This window comes from Ceratotherium simum, chromosome 19, assembly GCF_057802395.1.
Source record: "Ceratotherium simum simum isolate JZ-2026a chromosome 19, ASM5780239v1, whole genome shotgun sequence".
NCBI classification, from domain to species: domain Eukaryota; kingdom Metazoa; phylum Chordata; class Mammalia; order Perissodactyla; family Rhinocerotidae; genus Ceratotherium; species Ceratotherium simum.
Genome location: NC_141918.1, coordinates 23,019,472 through 23,045,081, shown reverse-complemented (window position 1 = coordinate 23,045,081; position 25,610 = coordinate 23,019,472). Strand labels below are relative to the sequence as shown.

At 37.9% G+C, this 25,610-nt stretch overlaps 2 protein-coding genes across 7 annotated transcripts in view; both read left to right on the top strand.

Annotated features, from left to right (window-relative positions):
• The window catches only part of USP45 (ubiquitin specific peptidase 45), a 71,613-nt gene extending 65,379 nt beyond the window's left edge, over positions 1-6,234 (top strand). For both annotated transcript variants that reach the window (XM_087443919.1, XM_087443918.1), the window contains exon 18: positions 618-6,234. In XM_087443919.1, coding sequence (XP_087300045.1) covers positions 618-748 — 131 coding nt within the window. In that variant the 3' untranslated portion in view covers positions 749-6,234. The remainder of the gene's footprint in view (positions 1-617) is intronic.
• Positions 6,235-12,330: 6,096 nt separating this feature from the next.
• PNISR (PNN interacting serine and arginine rich protein) overlaps positions 12,331-25,610 on the top strand; it is a 25,883-nt gene continuing 12,603 nt past the window's right edge. For 3 of the 5 annotated variants that reach the window (XR_015555240.1, XM_087443913.1, XM_087443911.1), the window contains exons 1-6: positions 12,331-12,468; positions 17,290-17,369; positions 19,207-19,325; positions 21,073-21,261; positions 22,636-22,859; positions 24,539-24,710. Coding sequence is in view for 4 of the 5 variants with exons in the window: in XM_087443913.1 (XP_087300039.1) it covers positions 19,238-19,325; positions 21,073-21,261; positions 22,636-22,859; positions 24,539-24,710 (673 nt within the window). In the remaining variant the exon portion in view is untranslated. The remainder of the gene's footprint in view (positions 12,469-17,289; positions 17,370-19,206; positions 19,326-21,072; positions 21,262-22,635; positions 22,860-24,538; positions 24,711-25,610) is intronic. The other 2 variants (XM_014781127.2, XM_087443912.1) reach the window with 2 other exon arrangements.

The following is a 25,610-nucleotide window of genomic DNA, read 5'->3' as shown; positions in this document are numbered from 1 at the left end:
ATTTTATTTTATTTTTAAAAACAAATGAATTTATTTGTCCTTTTCTGGAAGAGGTAAGTTATTTCATGGATACCTCAAGTGGATTCACTTGTTAATGTTAAGTGAGAAATACCTTTAAGAGTACTTAGATAATCTTAGAGAATCTTAAATATCAAGACTGTACCCTTCTAGGTGACATGAAGTGACACACAGTTTTTCAAGGTATTAAGTCATCATTTATTGCAGCAGAGTAGCAGTTTATTTAACAATACCAAAAGTTGTTGAAGACATACCAGGTCCTCAGAATAGAATTGGAGTTGAAAATTTGCTGGCTTTGGTTATGGATCAGCAAACTACCTTTTTTATCTTTCTCTTTTAGTGAAAATGATTCTTTTCCTTGAGCAAATAAGTATTTACAAGGCTGTCTAATATTTCACTAGATATTTAAAGTAAAATTATACTAATATTAATGCTTTGAAAGATTAATTTATTTAGGAAGATGTGTAACCCAAGAAGAAACAGACTTATACAGTAACATCTAACATTAGATAATATAGTTTGTGATGAATATGTTGCTGTTTATAATGTAGAGTAAGAACATACTTATTGTAAAATTATACTTCTTTTTGTTTTGTTAGGTTTGAAAGAACCTGATAGGGAGTCAGCAGGCCAGTGGGTCCATGTCAGTGACACTTATGTGCAGGTGGTTCCAGAGTCAAGAGCACTTAGTGCACAAGCATACCTTCTTTTTTATGAAAGAATATTATAATTATTCATCAATTATTAGTGGTAATGATTATTTAGATCACTTTTATTTAAATGCTGCCATGATAACCATAGTATGCAATGTGCCTTTGTAGTTTTTTCTCTTCTGTAGGAATAGCGTGTCCCTCAAATGCTCCTGAACATTTTTACCATTTTGATGAATCCTTTTAAAGTAAAGTAAATTTACTCAGTGCTTTCAAATGTATATTCTTAAACTAAATGTAAACACATGTTTTTAAAAAAATATTTATCCTGGAAAAAACCCAGAATTTACCATACTAGAGGAAACTCCTTTATGATGTGGCTTATTATTACAAGCATCCAGAAATGATGCTGACTAAATTAAATCATTCCCTAAAACAGTGTTTCCCAAATGTGAGTCACATACCACCCTTCTGATCTCGTATATATGTATATATATCTCCTGTGCCATTGTTTACTTATTATTTTTAACCTTATTTTTTAATCATAGCCTTGTGTTGAACATATTCTACATTTTATGTGCTAGTTATATTTTTTCTATTAAACATTAAAATAAATATATAACTGTTAAAGATAAATTGTTCATCTATGTAGCACTCCACTTCAAAAATCATCTCAGGGTTATCTGGTGGTATATGTGTACTGCTGTGTGGGAAACATTGCTGTAACATATATTTACACAATTGGCTTAGTGACCTTGTATTTTATATGATTCAGCCATATAAAAAGGTACCACTGTAACTTCAGTAATACGGGTTTACAAATATTATACAAATATTATATTGATTAGCTTATTGCTTGGAAGTTTTGAGAACTAGACAAATATTAAAATATTTCATCAACGTATTATTTGCAGCCTATTCATGGTGGAGTTGAGGATAATTTGCAAGTGACTAGCCAAGGTCAAAATATAATTATAGATAATTGTAACATGCAGAATTGGTAAATAGAAGTTGTTAATCCATTGAGACTATAGCGTACCTTTGAAATATAAATTACCAAATTGTATTTGTACATGTTAGAGAATTATATTCTTATTATATTAACAGGGAAATATAATACATTTTCTAGTTCTGTAGGTCAGTAAATATTAATCATGGTTTTAAGATCACTTTGTCTTCATCAAGCATTATTAATAAGTTCAAGTGAGTTTCGATTTTATTTTAATGAGGCATAAAGTTGGCATTTCTGATTTTCTTTTTAAATAATTAATAGCAAAAATATAATATTTTCTACCCCTAGAATACAAATTATTAAGTTGTCAAAACTTGGCATGAAAATATTACTACTACTTAGGCTTAAATTGAAAAAAATAGTGGCTATTTAGGTGACACATTATTGAATCAAAACATATAACTGCATGGTTCAAGCATCCTAATCATTAGTGCCAACGAATGACACTACAGGCAGATGCTGGATAAGTGCCTAGTCCCCATTCATTCTCCTCTTAGGAAGGAAGGATAAGAATAGTGGCTGAAGATAATGTGTGGAAATATTTAACCTTCTTAACATATATTTATATATAACATTTTCAAGGTTACCAGTGCTGCCTTTTGATATATGAATGAAAGGAATTGTGATTAGTGTTAAAAATAGTAATAATATACAAAATGCAGAGCTTAAAAATGTCATTGCACAAATTCTATTTTTAAGCTGTTGAAATTTTAATAGTAGTGGTTTTCTTGATTTTTAACAGTGAAATAAATGATGGAGAAATATATCTTTATAAGTTAATCTTCAAACTCAGGTTGCGTCCTGTGAAAAGTAGTTTAAACAGTGTTTTCTGTTTAATTGTAATCCAGTAACACTGAAAATTTCAGTACCAGAGCAGTGAATTTTTTGGAATAATACTAGTTAAATCACTTTATTCGAGTCAGCCATCTTGGTAATGACAATTACCATCCCCTCCCCCAAATGTAAATATTACACATGTAAATATCACCTCATTTTTCTCCTAGAAAAGATAACTATTAAGAGGCATGCACGTTTCATTGGTTGGTTACCTGCTTCTTGTTTCATTGATAGAGAGACGGACAGATGAGAGAAAGAAAGAGAGAGAGAGAGAAGGAAAGAAAGAGGGAAGGGAAAGAAACAAGAGCATTCTTTTCTCTTGCCTCTTGGTTTATCCTCTATACAGTTCAAGTCAGAGACGGTGAGTGATAGGTGAGGGCAAGAATCAAGGAAAGTGCCCAGGTCTTCTGTTCATTGATGGGGTGCCAGGAAATGCACCAGTGCTATAGTTATCAAATAGGAGGTCTTTTAAGCTTTATTCTGAGTACCAGTTAAGACTGATTTTTCATTCAGTGAGTGACACATTGTAGCTTCAGAACATTACCTCAGTGCTCAAGGATTGCAGTAGTTTTTATGCTTAATTTCACATTTACTCATTGAATCTATATTTATTGAATACCTCATAAGGGTCAGGCACTGCGCTGACACTAGTTTAACATGTTTTAAAATGGAGAGGCCTAGATAAGTTTTAGACATTATTCCAGAAGTAACATGCAAGTAAGATACTTTTATTTTCATTTCCATAATGTTAAATGAGCTAATTCTGAAGTCTTTTTGAGCTGATTCTGAAGTCTTTTTGTTTATGGCCTAGAGTTTATGAATGCTTTTCCATGTCTTCTGGTTAATGGAATAAATTTGATTTTTTTGATACCTAAGAGTTTCCTCAAGATAGCTTTTGTAATAGAGAAATCATGTTATTACACATGGGTCTGCATTTAAATTTTTGTTTTTATTTTGAATATTTCCAAAGCACATTTGCAGGGATATTAAGTTGTGAAGCTACTGTGATAACAGTAGTTTCCAGATGACCTCAGGAAACAGTATGAATAAGTGGGAACGTTTACAGATCCTCAAAACAACTACCATAGTGTTTGGCCAAAAGAATTTAAGAAGTAAAACAGAAAAGTTTCACTAGCTTTATTTAGAAACTGGTTTACAGGGTATGTCTAACCCAGTTTCCTAGTTTTTCCATATTTAAAATGGTAAAAGTTTAATTATGTGCCAATTATGTGAATATTTTTGACATATCCAAATGTATGTCTATGTTTAAGATTTTGTCATTTAATGTTTTTAAAACTGATGTGAAGACCACCTTTTTGGGTGGCCAAGGAGAATGGTTGTTGGTGTCAGTTCTAAGAGTAGTTGATACTTATTTTCTTATTTTAAATGTGCCAACAGAGCTATTTTACTATAATATATTTAATAGCTCTTAGCTTGCATGTGTGATGATTTTAGTCAGTGTTTTATACAATAGCTGAAAAAATTTTCTGAAGATTAAGCTGTGAAATGTATCACCTTCATATAATTTTTGTAGTACAAAATAGTATCCTGCCTACTTTTCTTAAATTCATATTTATAATTTATTTGCCTGCATGTTATCTGATCAAATAAGCCTAAACCAAATATGTTACGTGCAATAAAATTGAGCCTTTATATATATCTAGTACGTTAAGAAAGACGATTTTTAGATATTTAAAATGTTTTGGTTCATGTAGGAATCATCAATTCAAATCTGTTTAAAAGATAGATGACTATATTTTTAATTTTGAGTAACATTGGTTATCATTCCTACTGGTTTATCTTTACTTTTTTTGCAGTGTTTTTAGAAAATAGCTATGTAATTTATTGAGCATTATTTTGATGTTACTGTATAAACATGCACAATAAATGTTAAATTCTTATTTACTTTATGTTTCAAGATTGGTCCTGGAGTTTTTGCAGTGCACATTATTGACAGAATATTTCATCTATCAACACCATATTTGCTTACTTAGCTATATTCAAAATATCCTTCATATTTTAAAAATTCATTATTTCAGAACAAAATCTTATTATGGGCCACTTTCGCTCAGATTTCAGTATCTACCAAGGGTGTATCTTCATCCTTTCGGATGTTTCTCAAAATGTTTGAGTTATTTAGGCAGGATAATTTATTAGGAAGTATTTTGTTTACCTGTTTGTTTGTATTTAACTTTTGGGTCATGAAGGTCTTTGAGATTATGATTAAAGTTAATAGACCATGTTTCATTTGTTCAATAATGTGTTAAGTATTTATTGAATACCTGTTGTGTAGGTAGGTAGGCATTGGGGATACAGCACTGAACACAAGAGACAGAAATCTCTCTACGAAGTGAGGAAATAGACATTCTAAGAAGTGAAGAGTAAGGAAAACATCTCAAATGGTAAATGATATGGAGAAAAATCAAGGAACATTACCCACAGAGCTGTATAGGAATTAAGGTGTAGGGGATGAAGTATGTTCTAGGGATAAAAGGTGTCATGATATTAATCCTGATAGTCCCAAAGGGAAGCTATGAGTGTTGGGAGAGGAGGAGGGTTTTAATTCTAGGGCCCTTTCTTCATCCTGCTAATGGCAATATAGAGGCTGGGAAGGGAAATCTTGACATTTATATCTTCTCAGAAAAATATATGCCCCAGATTTTTGTATGTAATTTCAAAGGCTTATGGACCCCCTGAAGCCATTTCCACACATTTTTAAAGTTGCACTCAGGGCCGGCCCGTGGCTTAGCAGTTAAGTGCACGCTCTCCGCTGCTGGCTGCCCAGGTTCGGATCCCGGGCGCACACCAACGCACCGCTTCTCCGGCCATGCTGAGGCCGCATCCCACATACAGCAACTAGAAGGATGTGCATCTATGACATACAACTATCTACTGGGGCTTTGGGGGGAAAAATAAATAAAATCTTTAAAAAAATAAATAAAGTTGCACTCAAGCAGAAATATCCAAAATGTGTGCATTCCCATATGTATTAGGATAGGCTGGGTTGTGCTGCAGTAACAAGTCACTCCACATCCCAATAACTTAACAGTTTATTTCTTGCTCACCCAAAGTCCACTGTGAGTCTGGGCAATCTGCAAAGGCAACTGTTTTCCAACTGGTGACTCTGTAATCCAGGCTGATTGTCTTGTGGCTCTATCATTTCAATACCTGGCCTCCCCACTGTGGCAGGGGAAGAAAGCATTAAAAGGTCTTGCACAAGCAATTAAATTCTTCATCTTGGATGTGTCATTCACAACCCATCAGCCAAAAGTAGTCATATGGCCCTGCCTAATTGCAGAGAGGGATGGGTAGGATGGATAGGAAAGAGTAAGTCTCCCATGGGCTCAGAAGAAAAAGAGAACGAGATATGTGAGTGCACTGGTAGTCTCTCACAATCCACCGTCTGGTCACCAAATACTCAGCTCGCTCTCCTTTCCACACATGGAACATAGTGACTCCCTTTTCAAGGGATTCAGCCCCAAAGTCCCATCCAGGCAAAGTTTTATTCTCTAAGACCAGGCTCTTTAGAAGTGCTTATGTAGGGCCGGCCCTGTGGCTTAGCGGTTAAGTGCGTGCTCTCTGATGCTGGCGGCCCGGGTTTGGATCCCGGGCGCACACCGGCGCACCGCTTCTCCGGCCACGCTGAGGCTGCATCCCACATACGGCAACTAGAAGGCTGTGCAACTATGACATACAACTATCTATTGGGGCTTTGGGGGGAAAATAAATAAATAAATCTTAAAAAAAAAAAAAAAAAAGAAGTGCTTATGTCAGGTCTGCATGTTGCTCCCATTGGTCTGGAGACCCAAGAACCAAAAGGATATGTTCTGTTTTCCACACACTTAATGTACACTGGTGGAACCTGTGGAACCATAACCACAATAAACATTCTCATTCAGAAAGAGGAAGAATGGAGATGTTAGGGTCTCTTACCGTGGGCATGGGGAATGTTCATGGTTAGACCTTTCTTCTGTTCTCTAAGAATTCCCTTCTTGGGATAATCTCCATAATATGTAAAGAACTCACACAACTGAACAAAGAAACAAACAGCCTGATCAAAAAATGGGCAGAGGATCTGAACAGACATTTTTCCAAGGAAGATATACAGATGGCCAACAGGCACATGAAAAGATGTTCAACATCACTAATCATCAGGGAAATGCAAATCAAAACTACACTAAGATATCACCTTACCCCCATGAAAATGGCTATAATCACCAAGACAAAAAATAACAAATGTTGGAGAGGTTGTGCAGAAAAGGGAACCCTCATACACTGCTGGCAGGAATGCAAACTGGTACAGCCACTATAGAAAACAATATGGAGACTCCTCAAAAAATGTGATCCAGCTATCACACTACTGGGTATTTATCCAAAGAACCTGAAACCAACAATCCAAAGAGGCTTATGCACCCCTATGTTCATTGCAGCATTATTCACTATAGCCAAGAAGTGGAAGCAACCCAAGTGTCCATCAACAGATGATTAGATAAAGAAGATGTGTATCTATACACACACACACACACACACACACACACACACACAAAATGGAATACTACTCAGCCATAAAAAAAGACAAAATTGTCCCATTTGCAACAACATGGATGGACCCTGAGGGTATTATGTTAAGTGAAATAAGCCAGACAGAGAAAGACAAACACCACATGATTTCACTCATATGTGGAAGATAAACTAACACACCGAGAGAGAGAACAGTTTGGTGGTGACCAGAGGGAAGGGGGTTGAGGGGTGGGCACAAGGGGTGAAGGGACGAATTTATATGGTGACTGACAAATAATAATGTACAACTGAAATCTCACAATGTTATAAATTAATTGTGACATCAATAAAAAAAAAAAAAGAATTCCCTTTGTTTTCTGTGACCCCAGACTCCACTCGCTGGAAAGATCTTTTTTTAATTACCCTCCTTGGCTACATCTGAATGTCTGCTGAGGAATATGCTATCCTTCGGGTTGCACAGCTTTTTTTCCAGTCTATTTCCTAGATAATTGGGGGCTGAAATTGGTTCTTTTTAAAGTATGGAATAGTTACAAGTTCTTTTAGCCAAGGTGTATGGTTTCTTTTTTCAGTACAACTCTTAAAAACTTAGTGGGCCTCTTATCTGTTTCCAGTCAGATTTATACGCCATTAACCATACCATTTTTTTTGAGATAGGTAGTTCTTGGGTTGGCTATATTGCTTTGATTTCCTACTTCCGTATCTCTCTCCTGACTTTATGGCGTGTACTTGCGGTCTATAAGCTTTGATGGTAGAGCAATCTTCTTAACCACATTTTCATCCTCAGGCATTTTTTCCCCCAAGTGAAGGAAAAAAATCAAGGTTCCACACCCTTAATTAATCCACTGAAAAATTTTCCAAAATAAGAATGAAGTCTATACCCTTAGTTATGATCTTTGCTGCCAGGCTGAGTTTTAATGATCCTTTGTCATGTAAAGGTTTTCTCAAGTTCATCTCCTACTGCTTGGAGTTGAAAAACAGCCATGTGAGGCTCAGACTTTCTGGTCATTTCTATTCCCTCATTTCAGCTTTTACAAATCAACCATTCCTTTCTGAGTTCCACACTTTCTTATAATATCTTACCAAATGCATACAACGGCACCCAACACACACTGTCTTATTTTTCAACCTCTTCCCCCAGCTCAAAATTCATTAGGTACATTTTCTGCCTCCAGGTTATTGTGGGTGATAGTTACATCAAATGTTTTACCACTGCATAATGTGAAGTGCCATGTTTCTAGCCTCCAATATTAGTTTTCTTAGCCAACCAACCTCTAAGCTAATGACACATATGTAAGTTCTTTGAGCAGCACCCAAACCCCATTACCAATATTATCTATATTTGTCAGGATAGGTTATGCTTATGCTGTATTAACAAGTGACTCTCGAATCTCAGCAGCTTATCTTGTGGTCATTGCAAAGTCTTTTGCCGATTTGGAGCTCTTTCTGGCTACTGTTTCCCATGAAACAACTCAGTGATCCAGGCTGACAGAATTTACCAATCTGTAGCTGCATTACCTGAAACATATAGCCTTCTTGGTTGATGTGACAGTGCATCAGGTCTTGTAAGTTTAGGTCCAGAAATGACAGTCATCACTTAGCCCACAGCCCGTTGGCCACAATGAATTCACAAAGTCCTCCCTAACTTTAAGGGGGCTTAGAAATACCATCTTCCTTGTGCTCTAAGTCCATGGAGAATCAGGTATTGGTGAATACAAATCATGTCTACTACATCATATACGTGTATTAAGTACAGAAACAACAGTTTGAATCACAAAACATTTTAGGTAAGAATATGCCAGTCAGTGAACACAGGTTTACCTTACTTTCTCTGATCTCATCTAAATGGCCGTTACCTGCAGAAAGCCCAGTTTGGTTCACTGTTAAATAACTGCAGTAATTATTATTTTATATCTTCCTTATACTTCATTATGCCAGATACTCTTACTACTTTCTAGGAGATGCTTAAGTAACAATATTACTTAAGAATTAAAAGAGTTGTAATTTATTGGGCCGGCCCCGTGGCTTGGTGGTTAAGTGCGCGCGCTCTGATGCTGGTGGCCCGGGTTCGGATCCCGGGCGCGCACCGAGGCACCACTTCTCCGTCCATCCTGAGGCCGAGTCCCACATACAGCAACTAGAAGGATGTGTAGCTATGACATACAACTATCTACTGGGGCTTTGGGGGGAAAAAATAAATAAATAAAATCTTTAAAAAAAAAAAAAAGAGTTGTAATTTATAATAATTTGCTTGTAGCATATTAGCTTTAAATAATTTTTTTATCCTCCATTGTATTTTTTATTGTGGTAAAATATATACTAAATTTGCCATTTTAACCATTTTTAGGTGTACAATTCAGTGGTATTAAGTGCATTCACAATGTTGTACAAACATCACCATTCATTTGTAGAACTCGTTCCTCATCCCAAACAGAAACTCTGTACCCATTAGATAACTCCCCATCCCCCTCTTCCTCCAACCCCCAGCAACCGCTATTCTACTTTCTGTTTCTATGAATTTGCTTATCCTAGGCACCTCATATAAATGAAATTATACAATATTTGTCCTTTTGTGTCTTGTTTTACTTAGTATAATCTTTTCAAGGTTCATGAAGCATGTATCAGAATTTCATTTTTAAGGTTGAGTAATATTCTACTGTATGTATATACCACAGCTTTAACTTTTCTTTTAATAATTTTATTTATTTATTTTTCCCCCCAAAGCCCCAGCAGATAGTTACATGTCATAGCTGCACATCCTTCCAGTTGCTGCATGTGGGACGCAGCCCCTGCATGGCCAGAGAAGCGGTGCGTCGGTGCACGCCTGGGACCCGAACCCGGGCCGCCAGCAGCGGAGCGCGCTCACCCAACCGCTAAGCCACGGGGCCGGCCCAGCTTTAACTTTTATTCTTAAATTTTAAAGTGGATATGATATGGAACTTTATAACACCATAAAGTTTCAAATCTTGAGAAGCAGGAATACTTCCTAATTCTGTATCTTTTTCAGATCTCATCTTATTTAACTTTTTTCCATTTTACCTCACTTGTTTCCAAAATACTAACTTGAACATATCCTCCCCTTGAATTTTCTACTTCAAACACTCCGCAAAAAGGAGAAGTTAATAAAAATTTTAATTTACAAAGTTAGCTATAAGCAGCAGATTGCCAAGACTGGCAAGATGCTGGCTCTACAGCACTTTGGGATCAAGGAGCAGGATGACCAGACTGCAGCAGATCATATACAAGACAGCTGCTCAATGAGACTTTAACACAAAGACACGTTCTGAGAAAGTTTGGTGTTGAAATAGTACACATGCTAGTTGTCTCCTTCAGGTCATGCCATTCTATGGAAATCCTAGACCATAGTGGTGAGGGAAATGGGACTGTAAAACTCAATTCCTGGTCTGGCAAACAGTGACTGCTGAGAGTGTCTCATAAATTGGCACACGGAACAAAACGTGAGGTATTTAATAATTCTCTCCCCTTGGCAATGTGTTTCCAAAATGACTGGCCTGTATTGGGGTCATTGTTATTCAAACTATTAATTCACTTGTTCGATGAGTGCAAAAATTTGTGTGCTAAGCAGTATACTGACCAGTTGGAGAGCAGAGATGGGAAAAAAAATTAAAAACCCTACCAAAAAATTGCTTCAACTTTACTAGGGAAACAAGCAAACAATTACAAGATGGTTACAGGAAGTAGGAACCTATGCAAGTTTCACTCGGGTAATCAGCTTTCAGAGAGAAGATAGAATGTTGCTCTGATCAGAATGTTTCTCAAAGAAATAAACTTGAAAATCAGGCCCTATGCAAAAAACTTGGAAAATGAAGAAAATCACAGAGCAAAATCCTAGATAACCACTGATACAATGTGGTATATGTCCTTCTAATTTTTGTTCCATAAAGTGATCTAAAAACATCATATTAGACTGTTGTGCACTCTTTTTTTTGTGCTAAGTAGAAATTAGGGAAAGGGTCAAAAAAACGGAACTTTCCTTTTCTCCAGTAGTAAACTCACGCAATCACATCAGGGTGTTGCCCGGTGTAATTAGTGAACATTTCTCTCAAGATGAAGTTTTATTTCGAGGGCCACTTGGGGTTGAGGACCTGCTGATCTTTAGCTACTGAGGACTTTCTTCTAATGTTGATCCAGGAAAAGTGTTTTTTTAAGGAATATTGAATTTCATGCAAACGGCATCAATATTCTCACATCTATCTGTATTTATCTTCTTTATCCATTTAGCTATACTCTTACTATTTTATTTCTACTGCAGTTTGCTATTTCTGTTGCACAATACCCAAGAAACAATTTAGATACTTGGTGCACTCTTTCCTCAGTCACAATAGTTTCATGTTACTCTCTAGAAAGGCACTTACCAAGATTTAGTTGAGAAATAAATACTGTATCTTTGGAACATTGTTGTTTTCCTTGTAATTTGTAGCTCCTAGCCTGGAAATCGATACTTTTGATACTTGAACGCCGTTCATATTAAAACACCGTGGAATCAAAGTATTCTATTCCGAGAATTGCACTGCCTAAGTCTCTTCGGGAGGCCATCTTGTAGTTGAGAAGAGGAGTAGCGGACGGAAAGTGGACTTCCCCGCCACTTTTCCCTCAAGATCACGGGGAAAGAACCAAATATCGGGACTAGCGGGTGAGGTACAGCTGAGCAAGTGTCCCCGGAAGGGGGCGCGATGTTTCGAGGTTAACAAAAGAGGGCGACAGCTGCGGGGTCAGCTAAGGTCTCCGCTCTCGCTACTATGTAGCCTGGCCACCTCCCTAACGTGCGGTCTCCCCGAGGCGGAGCCCTGCACGGCGCTCCGTGAGACCGCAGCCTGGAGGGCTCCCGAAGGTCCCCTCAGACTCTGGCGGGCCTGAGGTGCCGCTCTGGGCGCGCCGAGCAACCCGCCAGAGTTGGTTCCGTGTGACCCATGCGCCCCTCCGTAGTCTGAACGTAGCGCCGCGAACTCACCCCCACCCCCTTTTCCGAAGCGAAAGCATTTTTAGGGGAGTACATACTTCCCCTTGAAGGAGGATCGCGTTGCTAAAATAAAAAATTTGAGGTCGCTCGGTTCAGAACACTTAAGCTCTCGACTTTCTGCCTGCTGTAGAGATGAAAATGGGTCGGGCATAGCGCTGGCGGCAGTAAGAGGAATATTCAGACACTTGCATGGTGTTCAATACAAAGTCGAGGGGGGTTTGCCCATAACAAAAATGGCCGCGAAACACGTTAACCGGGTACAGTCACGTGCTCAAAGTTCAGGATAGGGGACAGTATGGCTTCAGATGACAAGCGGATGTTATTACTATTCACTTCCGGGTGAGACTAATCGGGCGCCATCTTGTCTTGTTCGTGGAGAAGTAGAAGCATCGAAAGGGTTGGAGAGATATTAGAGGAACGGTGGCGACAACAGGGTTCCGGAACCAGAGTGGGTAAGTGGTGGAGAACAATTACGCGCGGGGACTTGCCGGGCCGTTACCGCCTTCTTGGTTTCCGTAGCGAAGGTAGCATAACTTAAACACGTAGGCTGCGTACGCCGCTTGGCGCGACCGCTGGAATCTCATCCCCTTAAAGCGGCGGCGTCCGCCTGGCTTGGTGAATCAGAGCGGTGCTCTCGGTGAAAAGAAAATGTTCTTAGTAAAGGGAGTGCTCATGACCCCTTCCTCCAACTAAGAGTTTCCTCTCGGATGAGAAGGGACTAATTGTTGGGCTCTTGACTGGCCGTTAAGCAGTGCGCGTGCGCAGTGGGATCTCCCTTATGGGGAGGGGGTGCAGGGGGCCGGAGGCGGCGAGGGACCGGGACCTAGGCCTTAGGCGCCGTGTAGCTCCGACTACGCAGGCGCAGCCAAGGGCTAATGCGTCCTGTTAACTACAATTAGGTTCCTTAGTTTGTATTTTTCTTGTGTTTTTATCCAGTGATGAAAATTATGTGTTAAGTTTCGCGAAGGAAACCGGTAGTATCCAGTATTTCAGGTGTATTATCTTGTGGTGGATATTACTGTCGTCTGAATGTCTTGGGCCCTCGACAAGTTTTGACTGTCGGTGGTTAATTCAGAGAAGAGCAAAATAAACTTGGAGTTTCTGATTTGAGTGCAACAAGGCAAAAGCAACAAAAACCAGAACAGTAAAGATTCACCTGTGGGACTGTTTTGTAAAGTGTCATGGTGCTATAGGGAAAGTAACAGTACGTCAGTTCTTTTAAATGTTTTTGAGACTGTATTTTAAAAAATTTTTTATTGGTAGACTTTATTTTTTAGAACAGTGTTTGATTTACACAAAAATTGAGCAGATAGTACAGAGTTCTCATATAAACACCCCCCCCCCCCGCCCCGTCCCCCAACACATGCACACCACACGCACACAGTTTCTCCTATTATTAAGGTAACATTAGTTGTATATGTAACATAGTTGTACGTAACTAGTTGTACATTTGTTACAATTAAGGGATCAATATTGATACATCATTATTAACTGAAGTCCATAGTTTATTCACATTTTCTAAGTTTTAACCTCATATCCTTTTCCTGTCCCAGGATCCCATTTAGGATACCATATGACATTTAGTTGTCATGTGTCCTTAGTCTTCTCTTGGTTGGTGATAAATTCTCAGGTTTTCCTTGTTTTTGATGACTGTGACAGGCTGAATTGTGTCCCTCCAAAATTCATATGTTGACGTCCTAACCTAAGAATGTGACTGTATTTGGAGGTACGGTCTTTAAAGAAGTAAAAAGAGGTCATTAGGTTAGGCCGTCATCCATTTGACTGGTGTCCTTAAAAGAAGGGAAGATCAGGACACAGAGGGAAGACCATATAAAGGCAGGGAGGAGACAGCCATCTACAAGCCAAGGAGAGAGGCCTCAGAATGAAACCCACCTTGCTGACCTTTTGATCTTGGACTTCTAGCTTCCAGAACTATGAGGAAATAAATTTCTGTTGTTTAAGCTACCCAGTCTGTGGTACTTTGTTATGGCAACCCTAGCAAACTAATACGGTGGCCTTGACGGTTTTGAGTACTGGTCAGGTGTATCGTAGGATGTCCTGCTATTGGGATTTGTCTGATGTTTATCTCATGATGAGACTGGTGTTAGGGGTTTGGGGGAGGAAGATCACAGAGGTAAAGTGCCTTTTTCATCACATCCTATCAAGGGTACATGCTACAAATGTGACTTATCACGTTGATATTGACTGCAGTCACCTGCTTGAGGTAGTGTTTGTGAAGTTTCTCCACTGTAAAGTTACTGTCCCCTATCCACCCCCTCCTTTCCATACTGTACTCATTGGAAGGAAGTCCCTTTGCACAGTCCACACTTAAGGAATGCAGAGTTATGCTCTCCCTCTTTTAGGGTGGAATATCTACCTAATTTATTTGGAATTCTGCATGGGAGATTTGTCTCTTCCTTCCCATTTATTTAATCATTTGTATCAGTATGGGCTCATAGATATTTATGTCATAATTTGTGTGATAATTAAATACAGTCGTCCCTCAGTATCTGAGGGGGATTGTTTCCAGGACCTGAGCAGATACCAAAATCCACACATGCTTGAGTCTTTTAGTCCGCCCTCCCTGTCCCCCAGATTCATCCAACCGAGGATGGTAAACATAGTATGTCCATAATCCACCATTGGTTGAATTTGCGGATGTGGAACCCACGGATAAGGAGGGCTGAGTGGGCTACTTTATGTTGTTGCTCAAATTGTTCCAGCTTTGGACATTGGGAGCTCTTTCAGTTGTCTACTGTGCCCCTTTGACATGCCCCTATCCTTTTTTTGAGTACTTTCTTGCTTCCTGGTACTTCAAGGTGCTCCAGGCTCATTTTGTATATTTCTTGCCCCAGTCCTAAGAATCAGCTATTTCACTAAAGATCCTTTTTTTTTGGAGAATGGTATTAGAACCAAGATAGGTGTGCTTGTTACTGGGGTGTCGTTTCCTTTAGACTCTCTCTCTACATTTATTTTTCAGTTATCACTTTTTCTGGTATCTATAAACAAATATTCTCCAATATCTTTTGGAATATTTGAATTATCCAATTCTCCAATATTTTTTGAATACCTCTCTTGAGCTACAAGCTGCAAAGTATTTCAGTATATACTAAAATGCATGTCATATGAAGTAGCAAAAATTTTTTACCACATTTCAAATGATTACAAGACTAACCTTTACTAGTGCCATTTCCACCTAACCTGAATTGAAGAAGTGAATTGTTTTTGACTTCTAGGTTGGTCACCTGGTGTGTAGGACTGAAATGGCAGGGAAGAAGAGGATTGTTGCATTTTGTGGTTTCTAAACTTTGTGTTTCATGTGAGAAACATTTCACCATATGCATCAAAGGATAGTGTATTTCTATATCTCTTTGATTTTGCAGTTGATGCTTCAGGGTTTTAAAACAAACACTAGATTTTTATCGTCATTCATCTCTTTGTCACACAGTCTATGAGATGACTTTTGCAAATATTAATGATTGTCGTTTAAGCAAGTAATTTTAAGACCCTCAAAACAAGGACTGTTCTAATGTAGACTCATCTAAGAAATGGATAAGATAAAGGATGGTCATTTCTGGTTGTATTAGTTTCTTAGGGATCCTGTAACAAATTACCACAAACTGAGTGACCCAAAACAACAGAAATTTATTCTTCCACAGTTCTCCAGGCTAAAAGTCTGAAATAAAGGTTTTGCCAGAGCCACGCTCCCCTGTGCTCCCACTCTCAGCTTTGTTCGTGTTCTCTCTCTCGCTGTCTCTCTCTCCCCGCCCTCTAGGGGAGGATCCTTCCTTGCCTTTCCCTAGCTTCTGGTGGTTCCCAGCAGTCCTTGACTCTTCTTGGCTGTAGACACATCACTCCAGTCTCTGCTTCTGTGGTCACGTAGCATTCTCCCTGTGTGTGTCTGTGTCCCTTCTTATAAGGACACCGGTTGTATTGGATTAGGACCCACCATAATCTAGTATGACCTCAGTTTAACTTGAATACGTCTTTAAACTTGAGTACATCTGCAAAGACCCTGTTTCCAAAGCCTTGGTGCTGATCTTAACCACTAGTTATTGAAGCTTCCTGTACTGAGTTTTCATATGTTTCTCATTTAATCTTCAGAATAACCTTATGAGGTAGACACTTAGTATATTCTCCATTTTACAGATGAAAAAACAAAGGACTAGAAAATAGATTTGCCCACATTCACACAGCTGGTGAGTGGTATAGGGAGGCATCATGAACCAGAGCCTGTGCTCTGAAGTCTAAGTGACAAGTGATGATCAGAAAACTGAAAAAGAGAACTGGAAAAGTTCTCCATGACAGTCAGTAAACATGAGTAAGTGAAAGAAACTTTGTTTAGAGTGATTTCTAGAAAAGTAAATCTATGTATTAGAAATGATGGTAGGGAGTCAATACATACTATTTTCATCATTAAAGTGGTTTTACTAAGTGCACATCTATTTGCAACTCCAGTAGGCACTGTATAGAGCTAGTTATAATGCCTACATTGTATGAGTTTACAAGCTACAGCAGAAAAACCTATGCATTGAGCTCTGATATGCCATTAGAGCTTTGGAAAACAGCAGGCTGTGCTTATGCCAGCTTTTTGGTTCTCGTAAATATAGGTCAACAGCTTCCTTATCATTAACCTTTAAAAGTAAACAGAGAGGAAGAAGGAGCTACAGACCATTTGTTTATTCATTTGGTGTTTAGTGACTGCTGTGTGCAAGAAGCTGTCCTGTATCTTATGGAAGATAAAAAGATGAATATGTTTGTCTTTCTATCAACTTTAACAGCTGTTGATCTAATGGGAAGAAAATGAAAACGTTTGAGGGACAAACTGTTCTCACCTTGCTCATGTTAATTTTTAAACTCAGAATTCAATAGAAAAATCTGAAGTAATGCATTTTATATCTTATTTGTACCATTTAAGTTAATACCAGGTAGATGAGATCTTCTTTCCAGATATTTGTTCTTTTTTTTTCCCAGTGTATATGACAATCCCTAAATGTTTTGACATTGTTTTCTGTTGTTAATGAATTGTTCAAGTAAATAAAAATGATATTTTAAAAGAAAAAAATGTTGAAAAGCTTTGCCTTCTCTTTTCTGATGTACCTGGTTCCCTTAACTTTATACTGATAAATACTTTCTCAGTATAAAGTTAATGGAAGAAGTAGTTCCAAATTAATTTTGAGATGATCACACTTTCACGTTGCATCTCTCTAATTTATTTTTATTAGTTCTAATAACTCCATAATCTAAGAGCAAGCATATACTCTTTTTTTCAGGGCGTAAGTAATCTTGCTGCTATGCTTCCAAGCTGCAGTCTGAATCAACCTGAATTTTAAACAGAAGGTGAACCTCTGAGGTCAGTCACAATTCAGTTGATGCTTCTAGGTGTTTCTTCATCTTTTACTTAAAGTTGTAAGTGAAGTTACTTTACGAGGGCTCTAAATAGTCATTTAGCTTTTAAAGGGCTTTAAAGGTATAGTTGGAAAAGAGAGAGAAAAAAGGGAGAGAAGAAAGAAAATCTGAAGAGATTAGAAAAAGAAGTATAGTTTAGAACTGGTACCCAATCCAGTTGTTGACCTCAAGTGTGGTTATAATGCCGTTATAAAGTGCAACTAGAACTCAAGTGCACTTGACTCATGGCATCTTCCCTTGTTTGCAGTGCTCTTCAATTGAGAGGTCAGGATCTGCCATTGATAGAACTATATAACATTCTGAGAATGCTGCAAAGACTGGAATTGCAAACTCTAAGAGCCTGAATTATAATAGCCAATTGTCCTATTTGAGTTGGTGTCTCTTACTTCCTTGTTATTTGCTTTCCTGTTTTTTGTGACCTGTGATACTAAGGCTTGCTTTTGTTTTGTTTTAGAAGAAAGTGTCCATCTAGAAGGAGTCATTTAGTAAACATTTATTTAATGTCTGCTGTATGCTAAGTCCTGGGGTACAAAAATGAGGAAACATACCCTGCTTACCATGTGTATCGTTGGTTCATGAACAGGGTTGTGTATCAGTGTTGGATTAAGTACAAAGATATTAGACTTGTAGGAATTTTTAACTTTTTATTATGAAAGTTTTCAAACTAGTTTACTGAAAAGTAAACCAGTTTGGTGAACCTCCCATACTCATCACCTACATTAAAGAGTTATTAACAAGTGTTCTCTCCCTCCTCCTTTTCTGTGCTATTTACATGTTAAGAAACCTGGTCTTGTGGACTGTCTCACCTTCTGGATTTGTCTGAATGTTTCTTTTGGTACTGTTTACCTCTTTCCTTTGTCCCCTATAATTCCTTTGCACTGGAAGTGAGATCCAAAAGCTCAGCTGGATTCAGTTAAACTTTTTTTTTTTTTTTTTTTGTGAGGAAGATCAGCCCTGAGCTAACATCCATGCCGATCCTCCTCTTTTTGCTGAGGAAGACTGGCCCTGGGCTAACATCTGTGCCCATCTTCCTCTACTTTATATGGGACGCTGCCACAGCATGGCCTGACGAGCGGTGTGTCGGTGCGTGCCCGGGATCCGAACCCCGGGCCGTCAGCAGTGTAGCGCGCGCACTTAACCACTAAGCCACGGGGCTGGCCCCTCAGTTAAACATTTTTGGTGAAAAATATTCATGGTGATTCTGGGAATATAATATTGCTTCTCTTGAGGGCACTTAATAATCTGTAGAGGTGATATTTCAGCAGTCTTCGAATTTGTGATTTCCCATCAATTTTCTTATAAGACTGCCTGAATCAATTGTTTTCTTAGGTTTGGCAATGTGGCAACTTTCTAAATCTGTTGTACCGTGTGCATTCATTAGCTGTAATTATTTATAAGGAGGAGTTTTTCGTCATTGGCTAGAGCTGTTTGGTTACCCTCATCATTGATTCAGGGAGATTAAATCACTTTTTTTCTTATAATCTTCAAAATAATTATGTTTCCAGAGATTTATATTGGGAAAAATTAGAATTTTTTCCCCCTTTGTGAGCTAAATTGATTAGAGCTATGCTTGCTGCCAAACTCTGACACCAGCATTAGCATGAAATTTTCTACACTTGCTTGCCAACCTAAAAATTCCAGTTGCCTCTGGCAACCTGTTGACCAGAATTTTAGAGCTCTGATCACAGAAATGTATCATCACATAATAATTTCTGTTGTGTGAGCTTCTAAAACTAAACAACTCTCATTCTTATTTTTAAACTATGTTTATTTTGTTGAAGATAGAAAATCAAATATATTTTTAAAGTCAAGATGTGGGATCAAGGAGGACAGCCTTGGCAGCAGTGGCCCTTGAACCAACAACAGTGGATGCAGTCATTCCAGCATCAGCAGGATCCAAGTAAGGAGACAAATTGAATCTGGAGGGTTGGGGAGGGGAGATACATAGAGATGAAGGGGAGAGAAGGGATGGGATTAGGGAGATGGAATTGGGCTTGGTTTATTGGATCTTTTTTTTTGTGAGGAAGATCAGCCCTGAGCTAACATCCATGCCAATCCTCCTCTTTTTGCTGAGGAAGACCAGCTCTGAGCTAATATCTATTGCCAATCCTCCTCCTTTTTTTTTTCCCCCAAAGCCCCAGTAGATAGTTGTATGTCATAGTTGCACATCCTTCTAGTTGCTGTGTGTGGGACGTGGCCTCAGCATGGCCGGAGAAGTGGTGCCTTGGTGTGCGCCCAGGATCCAAACCCGGGCTGCCAGTAGCGGAGCACGCGCACTTAACCGCTAAGCCATGGGGCTGGCCCTTATTGGATCATTTTATGGTCAGAATTTAATCTTTTCTCATAAATAATCTTGCCACAGCGTACATATTAGGGAATGAATTTCTCTTTGGAAGACTTCCTCAAAGGGTAGAAAGCTTTATGAAGATTTTACATGTTTACAACTGATTTAGTTCTTGTTTTTCTAAAGAAAGAGGAAAGTCTTAAATGTGTTGCTTAAGTAAAACATACTTCTGTTAATTTTGAATCTTACAAATCTATGTAGATCATAGTCAACTGATGGTATGCTATATCATTGAAAAATTTTTTTCTCTTTATTATGGAATATTTCAAGCATATACAGACACAGAAGAGTTTAGGGAGCCCCCATTTATTACTTAGTTTTAACAGTTATTGACTTATAGCCAGCTTTCATTGCTTCATTGATAGGACCCCTTCCACTGCCCTGCCTTCATTGGGTTCATCTGATCTTACATAGCATTCCGTTGTAGGGCTGTACTGTAATTTAATAAATCCACTTTTGGATGATTGTGTAGCGTTTTACTTTTTGAAATATAATTTGTATACATATCATTATTCACTTCTCCAATTATTTTCATGGGAATAAATTTAAGAACTAGATTTGTTAGATCACAGTTGCACATTTGAAAAGCTTTAGACATACATTGCCAAGTTTAATTTCGTGTAGGTTATGCCAATTTATGTTTCCACCAAAATGTATGAGGATACCTATTTAATGTTGACTAAACTGAGATGTGAAAAACTGTACCTATTTTACTTTGTTTCCTTTATTAATAATATTAGATCTTAAAATGTTAAGTATAGATATTTGAGAAGGAAAGGAAGACTTTTAAGACAGTGGAGACAATGAATTTTGAGTAAAGAATGGCTAAGAAGTTGTTAAGGAGATATATTTTGAGTAGAGAAGAGAGCCTTAGCTAAGGAAGAGTGTCTGTGAGGAGGAACAGCGATAGATAGCTATATTCATCCAAAGTCTGTGGGATCCACTGTGGGCCTGGGTATGACCTGTTTGAGGAAGAAATGAGTGATTTTGATCATTTGTTTTTATGGTGGTTAAAAGAAAAGAGGAATAAAACTTTAAAAACTCAATAAACTAAGGTGCAGGGGATACATTTCTTATGAGTTTAATAATAGAGATTGGTTAAGAGTGTTTTTGTGGAGTCCTTTTCTGAAAGTCTTAAGTAGTTTATATTATTTTATAGCCTGAATATGGGTTATTTTCTAAGCGTCCTTTCAGCCATAACATTCTGTAATATTTAACTGAGATGCTTGTTTTACATAGAGGCACTGTTCTTTTAGCTCCTATGTTCTGAATGCTAAATTCTGCTATGTTAACGTTATGTTAGGTCAGATTGACTGGGCTGCATTGGCTCAAGCTTGGATTGCCCAAAGAGAAGCTTCAGGACAGCAAAGCATGGTAGAACAACCGCCAGGAATGATGCCAAATGGACAGGATATATCTACAATGGAATCTGGTCCAAACAATCATGGGAATTTTCAAGGAGATTCAAACTTCAACAGAATGTGGCAACCAGGTTTGTTGTTTATGGTTTTTAAATTTTAGGACTATTTTTAGAATAAAATGAGGATTAAAATTAAATTGTTTAATTTGTTTAGTTTTATGACTTCTTGAAATTAATGCTTCTTAAAGAATAGGCAGTTTCAATTAGATTTGACCTTGAAATTTTGTGGTTAAAATTATTCTGTACTCAGTCTGCTAGCATTATGGCACTCAGTTTGATTTTTTTCTTGGTTCTTCATTCCTAGGCTGACAGGGGCTGGGAACACTGGAAACTTCACTTGGCATCTAGGGAAGAGAGCATTCTATGTCTCTCTCTTGCAACCTCTGGCCTTTTCAGAAGCAGCACTGGCAGAGCAAAACATGTCTAGTCTCTAATTAAAGGAAAATTGTGTCACTATGTGACAAATTATTCTGTCGAATATACTCTGCCCCCACCATCTCCCCATCTTTTTCTTCCCTTTTTTTCAGATAGTGAAGATCTTCCATAAGTTTTTGTGTTTCACTTTTTTGTTTGTTTGTTTGCTTTTTTACTTCACAGTATAATTTAGATTCCTTGATGCTAGTTCAGTTTTCTATGACTTGTTATTTTTAAGAGTCACTTCAAATTATTTATAGAGGAATCTTACATTTGAGTATGCTGGTGGTGAAGTCATATCTCCCTTTCCTTATTAATACTTATTGTTTCTCAGTGTAAGAATGGGAAACTCAGGCAGTAATCCTAACTTCACTTTTAAAAGGATAACGAATATTCTAATCTTTGATACTGTGAGGTAGTTCTTTTCTAGTTTTCTTGAAGCTATGCCAAATTTCCCCGAGTTTGAAAGTGTTTTGGTTCCCAAGTTCAAGTTTACGGATGACTCACCTTGGCATTCCCCACTCCCCCAACTTTATTCTGCTGGCTTTTCTTTGTGACCCCGGCAAGTGATTTACCTCTGTGTGCCTCAGTTCCCTCTCCTGAAATTGGCAAAAATAATACCTGATTTCTCCCTACCTCACAGGGATGTTGTGAGGATAAATGTGTTCATGAAAGAAAGAAATTATATAAAATGGTCAAGGTATTATTTTTATGGTGTTGTTACTGAACGAACGTAGAAAATTCAACAAAAAAATTGCTCTGGATTTTGTTACATTCATTAAAAGTAATTTTGGGCATTTGGTTTCCCTTTCTTTAGCGTATGAATTAGAGTGGAGTTAGCTCATTTGAATTATTTATTAGATTAGTTCATTACTTATTTTTAAGATATACAAAAGGAATTTGACCAAGAAGTCATAAATTTTTAAATCTATTTCTTTACTGAAAAATCTAGCTTTCTTGAGATCTTAAAAAATTTGTGTTGATTTTGTTATAACCCCCTGTTGAATGTTTTTATGCCTAAATCCTAAATAGAATGGGGAATGCATCAGCAACCCCCACACCCCCCTCCAGATCAGCCATGGATGCCACCAACACCAGGCCCAATGGACATTGTTCCTCCTTCCGAAGACAGCAACAGTCAGGACAGTGGGGAATTTGCCCCTGACAACAGGCATATATTTAACCAGAACAATCACAACTTTGGTGGACCACCCGATAATTTTGCAGTGGGGCCAGTGAACCAGTTTGACTATCAGGTGAAAGATATTTTGTTGCTTTAATATTGTAGATGTGCACGTAATCCATTCTTTGGAAGTGTCTCATCAAGAGTACCTAAGATATGTGTTTCACTTTTCAGTCTTGTACATATTATGTCTCAGAAAAGTTATCAATTTTTGAGTATTAAGATTATTAGATTTTTATTTTCTGGTTTTTGATTTGCTTAGGAAAATGGTATAAAGTATCGTTAGGGAAAAATTTGGATAAAATGAAACGTGTAAGTGCAATAGCTATTTGATGTTTTGTTTTCTAATTTCAGAGTGACATATTTAAATGTTAAATAAAGTTTAGAAAATGTACAGTAGTTGAATACATTATTTATCAATAATAGATTATGATTAAGACATGAATAAAATACGTAAAGAACATAGGTCATCTTCCTAAATGCAATTCCTTCTGCTATGTAGAGTTATACTTTCTCTAGTGTTGTCATTTTTTTTTCCCATTGTGACATGACATGTTAATGGAATTGTACATAATTTCCTTTGTAGCATCTAATTCATTCCTAGGGACATAGAACTCTATGGGGAACAGTGTCATCATGTGGGGCTTTATTTTCTCTAAGCACTCTGCTAGGGTCTACCCTTCAATTAGAGTGGTGGGGGTCATTTTGCAATAAGTGATTGCAATTGTTACCTTATAAACTGGACTATCGTAATTTAAAATTTTGAAAAAACCTGTACGTTATTTCACTAATTGTGTGGATCATAGACATAAATGTAAACAGTATTCACCTTGAGTCAGTAATCCTCTTGTTCATACATATTCAGATACTTATATTCTCATACTTGGTATACAGATATGATATACAGATATGACAGTTTTTGTTTGGTTTTGAAGAAATGTAGTGTCAGGGAGCTTTTTTTTTTTTTTTTTCCCCCCCCAAAGCCCCAGTAGATAGTTGTATGTCATCGTTGCACAGCCTTCTAGTTGCTGTATGTGGGACGCGGCCTCAGCATGGCCGGGGAAGCGGTGCGTCGGTGCGCGCCCGGGATCCGAACCCGGGCCGCCAGCAGCGGAGCGCACGCACTTAACCGCTAAGCCACGGGGCCGGCCCTAGGGAGCTTTTACTTACAGTGCATTTGCATAGATCCCCATGCTAACAAGACAGAGCTCTGTTGGCAACTGGCTTGGAAGAGCCTCTGAAAATGGCAAAATTGCAAAAAATATTTAATGTAATAATTCAGTAACTTTGATCTTTGCTGAAAAGACATATTTCTTGCAAGATTGTATAAACTACTTAAGGTCACAAGAAGTAGGAAGTTAGAATTGATAAAAAAAATTTTTTTCCTGTTTTTTCTAGTTACAGAAAAATTGGCATTTATTTGATGTCTTGGTAGTGGAAAGATTAGTTTATAAATGGATTCAGAATGAAAAAGTTCATATATATATCCTTTTCTATACTTCTTGAAAAGAGTGTATCAGCTGGATTTTAGAAGGCTCTGCATTTGCATAGGCAGAAAATCGTTATCTTTCTTGAGAAAAGTAAGCCTAGGTGCTTGGGGCTACAGAAATATCTAACGGTGGATGTTAGAACCATGGAATTCTTGGATTTGCTGCACACATGGATTTCTACTGTCCCAGTTCATAACACACGTGTGTCCCAGAGAGTTTATTGTATGAACATGAAGAAAAATAAACTGCAATACTCTTTCAGCATGGGGCTGCTTTTGGTCCACCGCAAGGTGGATTTCATCCTCCTTATTGGCAACCAGGACCTCCAGGACCTCCGGCACCTCCCCAGAATCGAAGAGAGAGGCCGTCGTCATTCAGGGATCGGCAGCGTTCACCTATTGCACTTCCTGTGAAGCAGGAGCCTCCACAAATTGGTAGCTATTTAAGTTTAGTAAACCACAATTGGCAAGATTTCTTGGTCGTGTAAAAAGGATGCCTTGTTTTCTTTTCTTTTTTTTTTGAAAGATCTCCAAACCTCAAACTTTGCTGCTCTTTTTTTTTTTTTTTTTGAGGAAGATCAGCCCTGAGCTAACATCCATGCCAATCCTACTATTTTTGCTGAGGAAGACTGGCACAGCTAACATCTATTGCCAGTTGTCCTTTTTTTTCCCTTTTTCTCCCCAAAGCCCCAGTAGATAGTTATATGTCATGACTGCACATCCTTCTAGTTGCTGTATGTGGGACGCCGCCTCCGCATGGCTGGACAAGTGGTGCGTCGGTGCGCACCTGGGATCTGAACCCTGGCGGCCAGTAGCAGAACGTGCGCACTTAACTGCTAAGCCACGGGGCCGGCCCCCACTTTCTTGTTTTCTTAAGTTGTTCTAATAACTTTGATATGTTAGGAAGTGATGCTTTAAAACTGTATCATTTTATAGTCATAAACTTTAATTACAAAAAAGATACTTGTCTGAAATATAAAAAGTTTTGAATAATTTTCTTTAAAATAAATTTTTACCTTAAACTCCAGATTTTGTGATGAAATGTAAATTTATCATAGCCAGAGCATCTTGATATTTTCTTCAGTGTTGACAGTTTGATACATTATGCCAAGAAATGAGCAGTTTCCCCTTTTAAAACCGCCTAGTTGTTCTCTGTCTCTAGTCTCTTTCTCCTCTGAGTTCATCCCATACACTGCTGCCAGATTAGTTTTCCTTTGATTATTTCACTTTCCATCAGTATTTTGGCAGAAAATTTCAATTTTTAAATAACATATTAGAAATAATTCATTTCTGATGACAAGTTACATATTTCTGCTACTTTATATCTGAAAATCC